The sequence below is a fragment of the Lytechinus variegatus genome, chromosome 13 (assembly GCF_018143015.1).
Source record: "Lytechinus variegatus isolate NC3 chromosome 13, Lvar_3.0, whole genome shotgun sequence".
NCBI lineage: Eukaryota > Metazoa > Echinodermata > Echinoidea > Temnopleuroida > Toxopneustidae > Lytechinus > Lytechinus variegatus.
The window spans coordinates 31,556,666-31,573,271 of NC_054752.1; the positions used below are offsets into that span (position 1 = coordinate 31,556,666).

General features: G+C 35.9%; 1 protein-coding gene and 2 non-coding genes across 7 annotated transcripts in view; 1 reads left to right on the forward strand and 2 right to left on the reverse strand.

Moving 5' to 3' along the window:
* LOC121425903 (serine/threonine-protein phosphatase 6 regulatory ankyrin repeat subunit A-like) overlaps window positions 1–11,779 on the reverse strand; it is a 51,077-nt gene extending 39,298 nt beyond the window's left edge. For 2 of the 5 annotated variants that reach the window (XM_041622005.1, XM_041622004.1), the window contains exons 1-2: window positions 5,222–5,525; window positions 1,159–1,242 (exon numbers count right to left, since the gene is read on the reverse strand). In XM_041622005.1, coding sequence (XP_041477939.1) covers window positions 1,159–1,242; window positions 5,222–5,335 — 198 coding nt within the window. In that variant the 5' untranslated portion in view covers window positions 5,336–5,525. Of the gene's footprint in view, window positions 1–1,158; window positions 1,243–3,231; window positions 3,556–5,221; window positions 5,526–11,598 lie in introns of those variants that run through there. The other 3 variants (XM_041622007.1, XM_041622006.1, XM_041622008.1) reach the window with 3 other exon arrangements.
* Window positions 11,780–13,334: 1,555 nt separating this feature from the next.
* Window positions 13,335–13,450, reverse strand: LOC121426992. The gene has a single exon (XR_005971674.1). It is a non-coding gene; the product is annotated as a U5 spliceosomal RNA (small nuclear RNA).
* A 415-nt stretch (window positions 13,451–13,865) lies between these two features.
* LOC121426983 lies at window positions 13,866–13,982 on the forward strand. The gene has a single exon (XR_005971665.1). It is a non-coding gene; the product is annotated as a U5 spliceosomal RNA (small nuclear RNA).
* The last annotated feature ends 2,624 nt before the right edge of the window (window positions 13,983–16,606 follow it).

Below are 16,606 nucleotides of genomic sequence, written 5' to 3' on the forward strand. Positions count from 1 at the left end.
GCATTTTTTTTTCAAAAGCTTTTTTTTTTTCCAAGACTTGCCAAACCTGTCAAGGGTTTGTTTTTTTCCCCCAACCTTTTCCCCGTGGTCATATTCTGGCGACAACTTGTTTAGGGCCAAAATGTGTAAATAAAGTCTGCAAAAAACTTGTTTACGGGGTTATTATGTACACAGAGAAAAACTTGTTAAGGGGGTGTTTGGAAATAATTTGGCCACGCATGTGTACAGCAATACATTTGACTGCCCCCCTCTCCCCCCCCCCCCCGAGCTTAACATTTTTACACACCACCCCATAAAAAGGACAGGGTCATGAAAGCTGACAAGAAGGCCTAAATGTACATGTATGCTGATGTATGCTGTATTCCAGCCAAAGGTCAAGTCCACCCCAGAAAATCAAACAAAGTGCTGCAAATTTTATCGAAATTGGATATTAAATAAGTTATGAAATTTTTAAGTTTCACTTATTTTTCACAAAACAGTTAAATGCACAACTCAGTGATATGCAAATGAGAGAGTCGATGATGTCCATCACTCACTATTTCTTTTGTTTTTTATTGTTGGAATAAAACAATATTTCAATTTTTACAAATTTGACAATAAGGACCAACTTAACTTAACCATAAACTGTTAAAATAATGGTAATTACATATGTTCAGGGAGAAATAAAACTTTGTTTCACTAGACAAGGAGGAGAAAATTAGAATATTTCATATTTCATATAATAAAACACAAAAGAAATAGTGAGTGGGTGACGTCATCAGTCTGCCAATTTGCATACCGACCAGGATGTGTATATAACTGTTTTGTGAAATTAAGCGAAACTTTACAATGTCAGAACTTTCTTATTTTACATAGGATTTTGATGAAATTTTCAGTGTTTTGCTTGTTGGATTTTTCTCCTTTCTTTCAAATCAAGTTCTTGTTGGGTGGACTTAAATTACATATCAGTATGGCTGACTCAAATCTTGTAAAGCTCACATAACATTACCCCTATAGGCCTCAAACTCACTGCTACAGAAAATATACATGTACATGTAGCCTAGGCCTACATGATGGCCTCTTTGATGGAATAAATCATATGATAAATATGGTACATGTATGTTTAGAGAATTGGTGTCATTTCACCAAGTGATTTAACATCCTATCAGTGAGACTTACTGTGCTGTTGACATCTTCTTTCTTGTAGAGCAAGGCCCTGACTTCATCAGCATCTCCGTAGAAGACGGCTTGCACCAACGGTGGCTGTAAACAACAAGAAACGTTGAAAAACATTTACAAGAATTCGCATTATAGAACTATCATTCACTTCAGAATTGTAAAACTGCTCCACGAGTGGACTCTACAGAATATTTATTAGTATTCTTCTCCAATCTCAAAGATAAAGGCCTAAAAAACTAGGACTCATGGTTATAAAGCTTTGGTATAACACAGCCAGGGATTGAACCCATGACCTCCCTGTTCATGAGGCGGGCACCCGACCACTGAGCTATCAAGATTAAAAAAGAGTTACAAGTGAACAGGGTACTCTCACGCACACACACATGTAATAACCACTTTCCCCGTCATCATGTATAATTCATACTTACATGTATAGGAAGGCCCCTCGGCTGGCCGGCCAAAATTGTTTTATTGATTGACTCTCAGATTCTCTGATTTAATCTACAAATTTCCACACATTTGCACTGTTATGAGCAGATCACAAACATGAACACACATGTACATATAGCATACATAGACTTACATGTAAAATTGATGTTGTTTTCACATTCTAAGATATGTGGCATACATGTAACTCCCACCCAATAGCAAATGAACATTCCTGGATACAATAAGATCTTCTACAAGTAAATGTACTCACTCATCCTCAAATGTAATCATTTCATCATTTTTACAATCCTTTCAGCATTCTTACATTTTTATTTTCGGAAATAATTACATTCACTAGTACACAACTGGTACACATACTCAACACATGCACACCAAGATAGTTCCCCAACAAATAAAATGAAAATATACTTGTAATGAAAAGGAGTTTGGCAAAATATTATGCCTAAACTTTATAAACAACTTCTGTTTAAAAATACAATGCATCTATCAAGTCATGAATGTATGACTATGAGCCAGCACATGTACATGTACATGTAAAAGGCAATTTTACATCTTGTCAAAGTTTCATTTTTAAACAGAAGATAGGAACTACACACGTGTACATGTAGATATGATGAGCACTTCTGCCGGTAAATTGCCAATTCATCTACTGCCAGCTCGTCCACTCACCACATGGTCTATTTTCATGTAGTCTAATGCCATTCCGTCCATTAACATTTCGTCTTACAACCATTTGGGCCATTAACCATTTGGTCCAATCATCACTTCATCTAATCACCATTTCATTTATAACCATTTCGTCTCATATCCAGTTGGTCTAATATCCATTTCAGTCCAATTAGACCAAATGGTAAATGGACTAAATGGCTATTAGACCAACTGGTCATTAGACGGAATGGCATTAGACAACATGAAAGTACATGTAGACCATGTGGTGAGTGGACAAACTGATGGTAGACCAAATGATAGTTGATGAGTTGGCGATTGGACGAATTGGCATTAGACGAATTGGAATTAAACCCTTCTACCGATAAGTTATGCTCATAACCTTGTCAAAAATATATGATTTAGGGGGAACTTCCCTTCATACAATCTGAAATACAAGTATATTGCATACAGTTAAAAAAAAATTAGAGCATACTTCCTAGTGAAAGAAAAAAGAAAAGGGTGAATTGGTTCAAAGTGTAAACAACGATTCCACTATGACAAAGTCACGTAACTCTGAGGCAAATCAGCTAGCTATTGTTTCCTAGTTCAAGCTTATCCGGTACATAATTTCATATACCGGTATTTCTGTGTTCAGAACTTCAGATGTACATTATTTTCACAATTTCCATATAGTTCTTCACACATGTACAAATGAATAACTGTATGGTTTTGTTTGAAAAGTGTAGTCGGTCAGGTTATTACTTTCTCTTTAAGAATAGCACTGCTCAATACGACTGTTCTAGTAAGGTTTTAAAACCAGTTTATTAGCAGCATTTTTCTGGCAAGCAGGAAGCATGAATTCAGTATGAACTTTTGAAATTAAATCAACCATACAGTTTACTCATAAAATCACACAATATATTGATAGATACAAAACTGAAACTGCGCAAATCTGAAAACAATGAAGAAACATACCTCCATCCCGGTGAATCCGTCCATAGCAATGGCTTTAAATGCACACAAATGAAATACAAATGAAGCTCGAATTGGACAACGGCAATCATTAACACTGAAAACAAACCAGGAACTAATTTTAGAATATCACAAGCACTCGAGAAGTGTGCAGTTACACTGTAGATCTTGAGAAATAACTTCCTGAGATGTCATTTCACCAGATTTCTTTACACAATTTCCCACTGGAAACAGAAACAAAAAGCCGATAAATCAATGCGATCTTCTTGGTTACTCCACTTAATGATGAAAAATAAAGACCAAAGACCAGGAATGATGAACACACTTTGAGGTCATCAAAAAGTAAAACTAGACACGCCTACGGCACAGTAAATCATACAAGTGCCTGGAATCTATGCACACTTTACTCACACTAAATTGCATATGTGGGGACACATGACACGGCAGCATGGGGAGCTGTTACAAGTGCACACACAAGTGTATTTTTCTCAACCTGTTTTGAAGGAAGGAAGTTGCTGGTTTCCTACTGGTTTACAATCTCTTTGCAAGAGAGAAGTAAACAACTTTGATTAAATAAAAGTTGCAATGCTATTTTAGATCATCCCTCACCCGACATGGGAAATCATTGAAAATAAAACTTTTTTCTGTTTCAAGGTGACAAAAAACTGCAAACAGGTCAATTTGTACATCCAAAGTTGCACAAATTTATGAAATCATTCACTATGACTGATTCCATAATAATCAATGATTATGTCTTCATATGAGATGATACAGGAGAAATTTATTTTGACATCATAAAAGTTGGTGTATGTATGCTGATGACTTCTAACCATTTTTTTTTTAGATTTGAAGCATTTTACAGCACAAGTAATATGATTTGTCTTAGAACATGTACATGTCTGAGAGGCGTTTTACTGACATTTATTGTATGACAGGTTGTTACTTCTGGCTGAGAAACAGAGGTGATAGATACTAAGGCAACTTTTAATAATGACAAATTGTCATTATCATTGTCAAACTCTGAACAAAAAAATGTTATGAATGATAGGACCAGACAGTTCATCAAGTTCATATACATCCAAGACCAAGAACAACATTGAGATTTCTGATGCTGATCTAGAAAAATGGTCTTGTGATCAAGACTGATCATCAAACTTTGTCCACTTTATTTCTTTCTAACCATGAGCTAGGAGCATAGAATAGAATTGAGGATGTTCCCGAGCTCCATGAAGAGATCTACAAGTAGCTTCATCCAGAAGAACACATTGCTATTTGGAAATTTCATGGGTTTTGAACCACACTATCACATCAATACAGTGAGTACTGTACTTTTGATCTCATGAAGAGCGCTCCAACTTGCTATTTATACTCTTTGGTTGAAACAAACAAACGGATGAAATATACATCTAGGCCAGTTTGAGATATTGGCGCAGCATTAGAAAGTACAGAAATAGGCCTACAGTAGAACTGAAAATTCAACAAAAAAATTCCCTTTTAGATGCTTGTTATAATCTTTAACCACAAAATATACTTAAATACCCTACAGGTCTACAACTTCAAGGACATGTAAGAATATTTCCATTTCTAACTAAAAACTAAAATTTATCTACAGTTTAAGTTTAAACTTATAAAAAATACATTCAGCAAACAGCATTACAATCACTTTAATACAAAAAATGAAAAAATGCAAATACACTGTACACCAATCTTCTTGTTTATTAAAAACGCGCAAAGAAAAAAAGACAACTATAATTGACCTATTGTTATCACTGCAATGTCCTCATAAAATAAAAATATAAATCATTGAAACACATGTATCCAGACGTGCATGTATCCATTTGTCTCTGAGCAAGTTATGAAGCAAAAACACTGTACACTATAGCATTGATTGGGCAGCAAATTCTTGAAACTGTGCCAAGGAATAGTGGTCAATGTGACCTGCGATAACTGCATTGGCCACAAGGGTAGTATAAACTACAGAAGAGTCACTTACGCAGCGGTTCCTTGCGATGTCCGCATTGAACAAGAGCTCTCCAAAGACCGCAGAAGGATCTACAACCGAGATAGGATCTTCCCTCTGCTGCCAGAACAGGTCCAAGCCTTCCATTCTCACTGGATTAGACTCTAAAGTTGAACCAATCTGCAATCGCTCAGCACAAAGTTTGGTACAGAAATGCAATATGCAGGACACAGTATGTACAGGACTCTGTAATGTAGTTTCCGAATATAGCTCAGAGACAGCAGGACTTCATGTATGAAACACACAACTGGTGACATATGTGGTGAAGGTTTCCGCAGGATTACAATGTAGGAGACAACCTGATGGGGGAAGGGGGGAATCGCAGGGTATGTGTCATACTTCAGGGCGGCAGGATATGCTAAATTACTGTTTCCTGTGGAAACGCCTGGTTGGTGCCTATCAGGCAAGACAGCCAGGGTATTTCCCCCTCTTTCTCTCTTTTTCACTGTCTCTGTCCATCTCTCCCCCTCTCTCTCACTCCCTCCCTCTAACTCTATCTTTCTCTATGTATCACTCTCTGTCCCTCCCTATCTCTCTCTCTCCCTCCCTCCATCTTTGTCTTTCCACCACTTTTCTCTCTAAACCTCCCCCCCCCCCACCTCCCCAGTCCCCTCCCATAGCAATCCCAATCATATCATGATTAGTCTGCATAGTTAAAAGCCACCTGTCATAAATTTAATAGTGATCTGGGCATGCATGTATCAAGCAGTCCGAGGCAGATTATACAATTCAATTTTGGTCCATTTTCATGAGGCACAGGACTATTCAACTGAATATCTAGGAATACAGTAAACTGAATACTGTACATGTACAGGTACATGTAGTAATGATGAAATAGTGCAGTTTACATAAACTCAGGGTGCTACATAAGCACTTGCCCGATTGCCAGGGGCAAGTAAAAGTTAGAGTCGGGCAAGTGTTTTGAAGTAAAGATCAAAACTACTTGCCCGAATTTGGCAAGCAAAATTCCCAAAGTAGAATGACCAAAATTAGGGTTGATATGATAAATTGATCCTAATTTTGGTAATGGCAGGCAAGATAAACTACTATGGTAAAAGGAATGCAATAACACAGTAGATGAATGTCAAAAGAGAGAAAAAGGTCAATGATTTATAAAACCGCAAAACTCTCTTTTGGAGAGGTAAATTTCAATGATTTTTTTCGGGCAAGTGAAATAGATTTTTGGGTATGGGCAAGTATATTCCAACTCTTTAAAAGTTTTCTTGCCTGACTGTGCAAGTGCTTCTAAAAAGTTATGTAGCACCCTGATAAACTGTATTAAGGCGACGGCACACCTAGTAGAATTAATGCTAATATTGAGACATGAAATATCTTACTGTGTAATGTTCGAAATCATCGTACGGATACCTTTGTTCAAATCTGTGACTATGCTATCATCCTTAGAATAAAAGCAAATTTAATATCTAGTCGTAATGATGTCATAGCAGTCATACGATTGGCTACGATTTGAAACTAATTTTACCTTTACTCCAAAATAAAAGCTTGCAATATTTCAAAATGGTTATATTAGTATTCTCTCAATTAATTTTAACCTCAAATAAAATGATATGTTCCAAGTTCCATTCACATTTTCATAAAATGAGCAAAATGCGATTCGTTCCAAAAATCGGATCGCGAACAGTTGTAAGGTGTGCAGTGGCCTTTATACAATCAAGCACTTAATTGTTTGGGGACCACAGCAGAAGTTTGAGTATTAGTGATAGGAAACAATACTTTCCCTTTCCACAGGTAGCATTTACTCAAAGAAGACAGAACTGAGTTAAACCTACAAGTAATGCAAGTGGAATGCCTCTGGCAGTCTCACCTGCATCATGCGATTCAATATAGCAGCAGTGCTGACTTTGACAACTACTACAACTTGCACAAGATGTTCAGTGATACTTGGTTACTCTTATGTCCACCTGTTATGAACTAGACCACTACACTTACAGAAATATGATGGTACCTGTAATTCAACAAATACATGTACCCCCAGCATGGCCAAAGTTCATTGACCTTACATGACCTTTGACCTTGATCATGTGACCTGAAACTTGCACAGGATGTTCAGTGATACTTGATTACAGGTACTCTTACATGTATGTCTAAGTTTCATGAGTCAGATCCATAAACTTTCAAAGTTATGATGGTAATTCCACAAATACCCTCATTATGGCCAAAGTTCATTGACATTTGACCTTGGTCATGTGACCAGAAATGCACACAGGATATTCAGTGATACTTGATTACTATTATGTCCAAGTTTCATGAATGAGGTCCATAAACATTCAAAGTTATGATGGTAATTCAACAGATACCCCTAACATTCCTTATTTCTCAAATTTACTAATAATTTCAAAATATCACAATATGCATTTTATGTGCATTAGCTATTATTACAGGGCCACAACAGAATGCATGCCCATCATTTGCTAAAAATGAGCTCATCCAGAACTGGGGAACCTATTCCGGAAGTGGAAAATGACCACTAAGACTAGGAAATTTTTAAAGGTCAAGTCCACTCAAGAAATATGTTGATTTGAATCAATAGAGAAAAATCCAATAATAGCCAATTTTTATAAAGCGCATTTCCCAGAATGGCCCAAAGCGCGTTACAGCATATTATTACCCCGGTCATTGGACTCATTTCGATCCCGCACGAAAAGTGCACAATTTCCACTCCCTGGGGAGCATTCCTTGCATTCATCGCAGCCTCATTATGGCACTGGCAAAATCAAACATACAATATCTTTCGCATCCTACCGGGTACCCATTTAGCACCTGGGTCGAGAGTGGCAAAGTGTGGATTAACGCCTTGCCAAAGGACGCTAGACCGTGGTGGGACTTATTTTATTTGAATAACGTTTATTTGAATACATGAACATTTCATATTGACTGGATATTATAACTACATGTACACATGGAAGCAAAGACTCTTTATTATTAGGTTTTTTGTTTTAATAAGCAATGCATCTACATGTTATGTACATGTATTGTCATTTTATAGCAATTTTATTTTTGTACATTTGTAAACCCCGACTAGTTAGGAGAGCTTCATAACAGAAACTAGTTTTTCTTTTAGTCATCCTCAGGCACTAGTCGGTGATAATTTCTTCTTGTTGTACATATTCTTGTCTTTTGCCTGGAAATGAAATAAATAAATCAAATCAAAATCAGATGAAAAATAAGAAATTTAAATGGCATTTTGAAATTTCGCTTATTTTTCACATACATGTAACGGTTATAAACTCAGTGACATCCCAGTGAGAGATGATGTCTCTCACTACATGAATTTCTTTTGCTTGTTATTGTTTAGATTAAACAATATTTCAATTCTTACACATTTGACAATAATAAATAACCAACTTCACTGAACCACAAAATGTTAAAAGAAATCATGGTATTAATGTTCAGAGAGGAATACATGTAAATCTTTGTTTCACAGGACAATGAGAAAACTAGAATATTGCATATTTCACATGATAAAATACAAAAGGAATAGTGTGTGGGTGAGGTCATGAGTCCCCTCATTTGCATACTGACAAGGATGTGCATAAAACTGTTCTTTGAAATTAAACAAAATTCTAAAATGTCATAACTTTCTTATTTTTCATTCAAGTTTTATCCAATTTTCAATGTTATGCTTGTTAGATTTTCCTTTTTTATACAAGTCATTTTTTTGTTGAGGTGGACTTGTCCTTTTAAAAGCAAGTTTATATATTTTTATCTGTTTGTGTTAAAAGAAAGAACCTGAAGTGGAAATCAAACATGTAACTTACAAATAAAAGACATATACATGAACATTTGTCAGGATCTGAACAAACATTGGCAGAAATATTATTAAGAGACAGGAGAGTATTAAGTGACAAAAAAATATTGCAGGTATTAAGGTAAATAAAGACAGTGTAAAACTAGTGAGATTCTTGTCAAAATCATTAATGAGGAAATAAGTCTCACTAGCTTGTAAACTGTCACTATTTACTCTTCAAAATAGGAACCAGCATCTACACAGAGTATGCATATACTGGTTCCCACTTCCACTAGTAAATAAAGACAGTTTATACATGTAGGTGAGATTTTCATCAGAATCATCACTGACGAAATAAATCTGAACGATAGACTGTCTTTATCTACTCTTCAAAATGGAAACCAGCGTGTACATCTCAATGGAAAATTCTCTATAGATTTGTACATGGTGATTCCCACTTTAATGAGACGATTTATTATTTATTTTGTCAGAATAATCACTGACGAAATAAATATCACAAGTAAACTGTAACTGTCTTTATTTTCTCTTCAAAATGTGTACTACCGTGCACAATGCTATGAAGAATTTTCCACTCTGGTTCCCATTTAAAGAAGAAAGAAATCTCTCTGATCTATTAGCTAAAGCACCTTTGAAGGAGATATAGGCCCCAGTAGAAGCAGCGCCAGCTGGGATGATGAATTGAAGTGTTTTTAAAAAAAGCCACGCCAATGAAAGGACGAGGCAAGGCATGCGTTGACTCGTCATGAAAAAGTATCCGGTGGGAAAAGGGAACCGGTCCCCGATTTCACAACGATGCCAGTATCACTATCACTATCAGCATGATCAGTGCAGCCTCACTCTCGGGACAGGACTCTGAAGAGTCTCGTCTCACTCAGATCTCACAGACATATCCAACTTTATACCAAGTTCACAGGAATTTACTAAATTAGGCAAGAGATTCTCACATGAAGTTAACACAACGTTCACTCAGTCTTCCCATCCCCCTACCTCAATTGATGTTAATGCTACACTACGCTCCACCTACATGAACCCGAACCTCAAAGTACAAAACTCGCTCGGATACTCTGAGTGGCAAAGGTAGGAAAAATGCATATTTATTGTAGAAAATATGTCGAAACAGCATAAAAAAAGAATGAAAGCTTAATTTCTTAATTTACACCCTAATTTCAGACCCTCGCGCATGCGATGTTTTGAAATTAGCAGCAAATTATTAATACGTGTGAGGAACTCCATGTTGGCTCTACATTACCAAGTTTTAGACCAATCCATTCATCCTATGAACGAGGTTATACTATTCCTGTATGCCTTCCAATTGTAAAAATATACATTGCTCATTTTCCCTCCATCCGTTGCCAAAAGCATCGCGCATCAATTCATACTTGAACTGATCCATTGAATCAAAATGTTATTCAGACTGGAACCTCAAAAAAACGAAAAGTTCTCTCCTACCCCAGTCTCGATTGGCCATTTTGTTATGTTAAGAAAAAAAAATCAATCGACAAATGAATATTGTGAATTGTAAAATACTTGCATTAGCTCATAAATATTTATTGGCTAATGCAAGTATTTTACAATTAACGTTATTCATTAGCCGATTCATTTTTTTTATTTTTTTTAAATTGGCACTGCTCATGATATCGTCGCCCTCTCATATACGCATCTTGTAACTAGGCTACGAACAAAGAAGGAAAATGGCAACAAGATCATCAGTGAGTATCTGCTCATCTTCTTACATTATTTTTCTCAATATAGGGATTAATTCTAGTGTTAAAAAAAATTGAATATACGTAATGGGAGGATTAAGTGTTATTATCCATTTACATAATTATGACGCTATCTAGATAAACAGATCAAGTATTTCTCCAAACACTCTCCTTCGTGTGGGCCTATGGCTTGCCGCGCCATGCGTCAGTAGCGAGTAAGCCTATGTATAATAGATGATTTTACTCCCCAGACGCCTCCAGGCTAGTCCCGTGTCTATGGCCAAATACACGGTAAGCTCCTGGGCTCCAGCCCGCTTTGCGGGCAGGAGCTCCTTGGGTTAGACTTAGACTGTTTGGAGCCTGCACAAACATTTGTGTCTTGTGAATGTGAGGTACCCATCATACCCATCCCCCCATCTCTTTCTCAAATCAACATACGTTAAGGCATTATCGTGATATTGGGAACCACCGTTCACTTCATACAGCAGCGTTTATTCAGTCACACGTACACGCACAGTTCCCTAAGGACCCTATTTCCACCTCCATTCACTTTGTACACAAGTGCACGTACACAAATCTACGACTACGAGTGGTTCCCAAAACCACGATTTGGCCCATTAATTTGTAGCCTATCGATCCTCAAAGTCTAAGACATTATAAATGCAACATGTATCATCAACAAATTACAGCATTTCGTGACGCTGTGCCTGAGTGGGCCAGCGCCAGCCGCGTTCGAATACACACTAACAGTCACAGATTACCCCGAGAGCGCTCAGCTCAGTCTCAACAGAACAGGCTCAGTGCTCAGTGCAATTTACAACTTCAATTCGACAACACAGACTGGACTGGATAAAACTCACTGCAACAAACATTTTTACCTCATGATCTAACTGCTGAAGCACCATGTCGGGCAGGGTAGATTCCAGGCACGATAGGAATCCTACTGTCAAAATATGATGATACTTCAAAGCCTTCAACTTTCTCTCCGATAAGATTAGGATTCTGATGCGAAAAATCAGCGCCTGACGGACGCCATTGCAGAAAGCTTGAAATTAAGCGATTGTAGACCAGCAGATGGCGCTGTAGCTCTAAAGCTTTACCACTGATTGATTGACCAATGTTGGCCAAGCAAATTTTTCTCCTTTTACAATTATTCTTCTCCTTCCTCTCTTTCTTCTCTTCCTCCCCCTCCTCCTCCTTCATCTTCGTCTCCTCCTCCTCCTCTCCTCCCATTTCTTTTTAGTCACTATTTCCTTCGTGTTCTTTTTTTTTCGAGAGTAATTCTCTTGATTTAAATAGGCCTATATTTGTTGATTTACTTATTTATCCAAAATAATGGTTGGTTGGTTGATCGCCCATCCATATAGACCCCTTCAAAGATTATATGATGATAGAGTCCTTCATCCTCTTACAACTAAAACAGACAATAATTTATATTTTTACAATTTACAATGTTGATTTGAATCAACAGAGAAAAATCAGACAAGCACAATGCTGAAAATTTCATCAAAATCGGATGTAAAATAAGAAAGTTATGACATTTCAGAGTTTCGCTTATTTTCAACAAAAAGTTATACGAACGAGCCAGTTACATCCAAATGAGAGAGTCGATGATGTCATTCACTCACTATTTCTTTTGTTTTTCATTGTGTGAATTATACAATATTTCTATTTTTATGAATTTGACGATTAGGACCTGCTTGCCTGAAACACGAATAAAATAATGGAATTCCACGTGTTCAGGGAGGAATGAAACTTCATTTCACATGACAATGGCGAGAAAATCAAAATATTTCATTTTTCATATAATAAAATACAAAAGAAATAGTGAGTGATGTCATCAACTCTCTCATTTGGATGTAACTGGCTCGTTCATATAACTGTTTTGCTGAAAATAAGCAAAACCTTAAAATGCTATAACTTTCTTATTTTACATCCGATTTTGATGAAATTTTCTGTGTTATGCTTGTTGAATTTTTCTCTTTTTATTCAAATCAATTTTTTGTTGGGGTGGACTTGTCCTTTAATGATGTCACACATGCGTTTTTGGTTTTTTGAAACATCTCGAGATCCGCACGTTTGAGATTGCAATTAAACGCGTTCAGAAAACTGAAAATATTTTAATTATTTTGAAATATTTAAGTTATACAATAAACCTGAAATAGATGGGTGACGTCATTAATGGATCATCATGAAAAAGTTGACTACAAAAAAGATTCAAAATTAAAACAAGGCATAATGATAAAAATTTCATCAAGATCTATTTTGAAATAAAAGAAATTAACGAAACAAAACAATTATTATAATACATATGGTCGTTAATGATATCACACACGCGATATAGAAAATATTTTTTCAAGGGACAAATTGTAAAGAATACCAAGAAAGGGTTATAAAGAGGATAGTACCGCGTACATCTCTCTGAAACCCCTAAAATTATGAGAAAAAATAACGTCGCCTTTAGCCCATCTAAGCCCCTTAAAAATATGATAAGAGTCCTTCATCCTCTTACAACTAAAACAGACAATAATTTGCACTTAAACGCGTTCAGAAAACTGAAAATATTTTAATTATTTTGAAATATTTAAGTTATACAATAAACCTGAAATATGGGTGACGTCATTAATGGATCATCATGAAAAAGTTGACTACAAAAAAGATTGGTCCTCTGCACGGAAATCTTTAGTAAAAGGCGAAAGATTTGTACGTGGTGCAGTGACCCCACGGATACCAAATGAACATCATGAAATCAAATTGTAGATAATAAAGATCATTGTGTAAATGGTTAGTGTTCAAACTTAACCTAGACGCAACAATGTTCTTCAAATTTAAATAAGAAAGATACATGCGTCAAGGGATGCGCTGCTTCATCTTTTTTTTGTGAATGAATAGCAAACCGGCGTTTGGGTCAGTAAAACGTAAGAACAATTCAGATATTATACGGATAAATGATTGTAGTTTATTCACTCTAAAAATATTTTTTATCGTAAGGAATAGAGAAATTACATTTGTTTCATTATTGCTTCATACGGTAATTTTGATCTCCTTGTAGAATATCCTGGACTATATTGAACTGGTAGATTTACCAACCATCAACTAAGTACTCGTTTTGTATATAGATATTTCATTCGTCAACCTGTTTTGGTATCCGTGGGTTCACTGCATCACGCACAAATCTTTCGCCTTTTACTAAAGATTTCCGTGCAGAGGACCAATAAGATCGGAATTAACAATTTATTTCTGCCTTGTTTTCGGATGAGGCTTATAACATCCATGCAAAGAAAGACAACATAAGTTCACCCTATAGTGATCTTGAATAAAAACATTTTAGATAAAGGGCTATGTATATCTAAAGGCTTGGCTCATCATAACAAGTTAATTGAATGACAAATTAAAACCTTCATATAGTAGACTTGTTAAGAGGTTGAACGCTGCATTTTTTAGTACAAATGTCCCACTTGGCACAAATGTTCCTTGAGTCAAAAGAAAAAGATTCATCCAAAGAGACACGCTGTATCTATGCAAATAAGCAAGTAATTTGCATAAATCTGCATATTATGTCGATATAGTATAAACAGGTAATTCAGAATATATATTTCACCAGAACTGCCCTAAAATTGGAAATAAAGACTTAGGGTAAGACAGGGAAGAAAATTGTCATAAAATAATTGGGATATCCTTGTTTATTATTACCTAATTTACATAAATTATGCAAATTATGATTTAAAAAGAGTATTTTTTCAAGAATCCTGAACTGTTTTATAAATAACAGCAATTAATACAAAATGTCAACATTCTACATGAAAGAGAATATATTACGAAAACATCGATATGATTCATGACAGTATTAGTGTCTTAATTTTCTTAGAAAGAGGGCAAATATGTCAAAATATATGACGTGATATTGCGCAAAAACGAGACCAAACAACCTCTATGTCACAGTCACACTCACGAATCGGACAATAAAGCGATCAATGGTATGTCATTCGAGATAACACAATCTCAACACAATAGCTTCCATCGGCTTCTCGTATCGCTTTTGTTGGTGTGTCTGCCACACCGTAATCTATGATACATACGGGCAAAATGCATTTCGGTATCGGTAAAACACTATTAATTTTGTTTTATTTGTTTCTAATTTGTTTTTCTTGGAAAATTTACAGGAGACATTGCTTTGCAGGTTACTGCTTTAATGAAGCTCTGGCACATGAATCATGACGAATGTACCCCACCTCAATCCATATATTAACTTTGTTAAAACATATATCTTTTGGAGACCCCAAAGTGGCAAAGCTGCATCTCCCCGGCATTCCCGCTACCTTTCAAAACCAGTTTGACTTGTATTATTAACTTGGAAAACACAGATGTATGGGACATCAGACAACTTGATTCCTGAAAAAAAAGTTTTTCATTTTTGTTTATTTATGCCCACGGGAGCCCTCCGAATTTATCCCATCCCCTCTCCGTATTTCGACTTTAAATAAAAAAATATGTTTTAAAGCCATCGGCAAGGCAAATTGTGTTTTTTGGTATAATAAAGCAAATTTTATATCCATATTTTTGTATTTACATTCATCATTATTGATATTATTATAATTATAATTAATATTATCATTATTACTATTATTATTGTTCTGCCGTTTGTAATAGTGCTCTAGCACAGTAAAGCCTATAACCCAACAGGAGCATGCCTAGGATACCCTTTCCCTTTTTGGTTTTATGTATTAAAAACTAGTGTATTGTCTTTAGAACTCTTAAAAGATTACTTTTGTTTGTATTGATACCTTGGAATAGATTGAGGAGAAAATACTCTTCAACTGACATGTAGAGGAGCTGTGGTAAATTGAAGAACAGCCACACGGCCCTTTATTGATTCCACTCTGTTGAATTTAAATATTTTGAGATCCCAATCGGAAGAAAGATACATTTCTACTACACACAGTAAAGCCTCTTTGCGTTCTCCTCTTGAAAAAAAAAACATAGAAGGCATTGTTTTATATCTCATAAAATAAGTTCGTGTACGTGACGGTGGCCTGTCGAAGTTGCCAAAACCGTTTATTTTGTTTTGACAATATATATTTAGAATATCGTCTAAATGAAGCCCTCATCTGGAAAAGGGCACTTATTAAAGGCAGCATCTACATTATATAGAGGAGGCCTTGGCACTGGGAAGAGGGGGCTGAAGCTTGTTTAATTTCTTGGGACCAAAATTTTACATTGAACCTTTTTTTATTTTCAAATTTACATCAATAAATTTTACAGGCAAATAAACAAAAAGGATTGCACTACAAAATAAAGTTTTTGGGGTAACGTTTCTTTTTTTGTCACATCTGCCGGAATTCCAGGGGGTGCTATCTATCGAGAATAATACACGCAGCACCCCCCCCCCCTTTCCGGAAAATCTTGCGGGTGCTTCAGCCCCCGCTTTCAAGTACCAGGGCCTCCTCTATATAATGTAGATGCTGCCTTTAATAAGTGCCCTTTTCCAGATGAGGGCTTCAATTAGACGATATTGTAAATACATATTGTCAAAACAAAATAAAGGGTTGGGCAACTTCGACAGGCCACCGTCATGTACACGAACTTATTTTATGCGATATAAAACAATGCCTTCTATGTTTTTTTTTCAAGAGGAGAAAGTAAAGAGGCTTTACTGTGTGTAGTAGAAATGTATCTTTCTTCCGAATGGGCTCTGAAAATATTTAAATTTAACATAGAGTGGAAGCAATAACGGGGTTTGAGTATTATAGAGCTTACGTGTGGCTTCTTTTTTCAATGTACTACAGCTCTTCTACATGTCAATTGTAGAGTATTTTCTCCTCAATCTATTCCAAGATATCAATACAAACAAAAGTAATCTTTTAAGAGTTCTAAAGACAATAAACT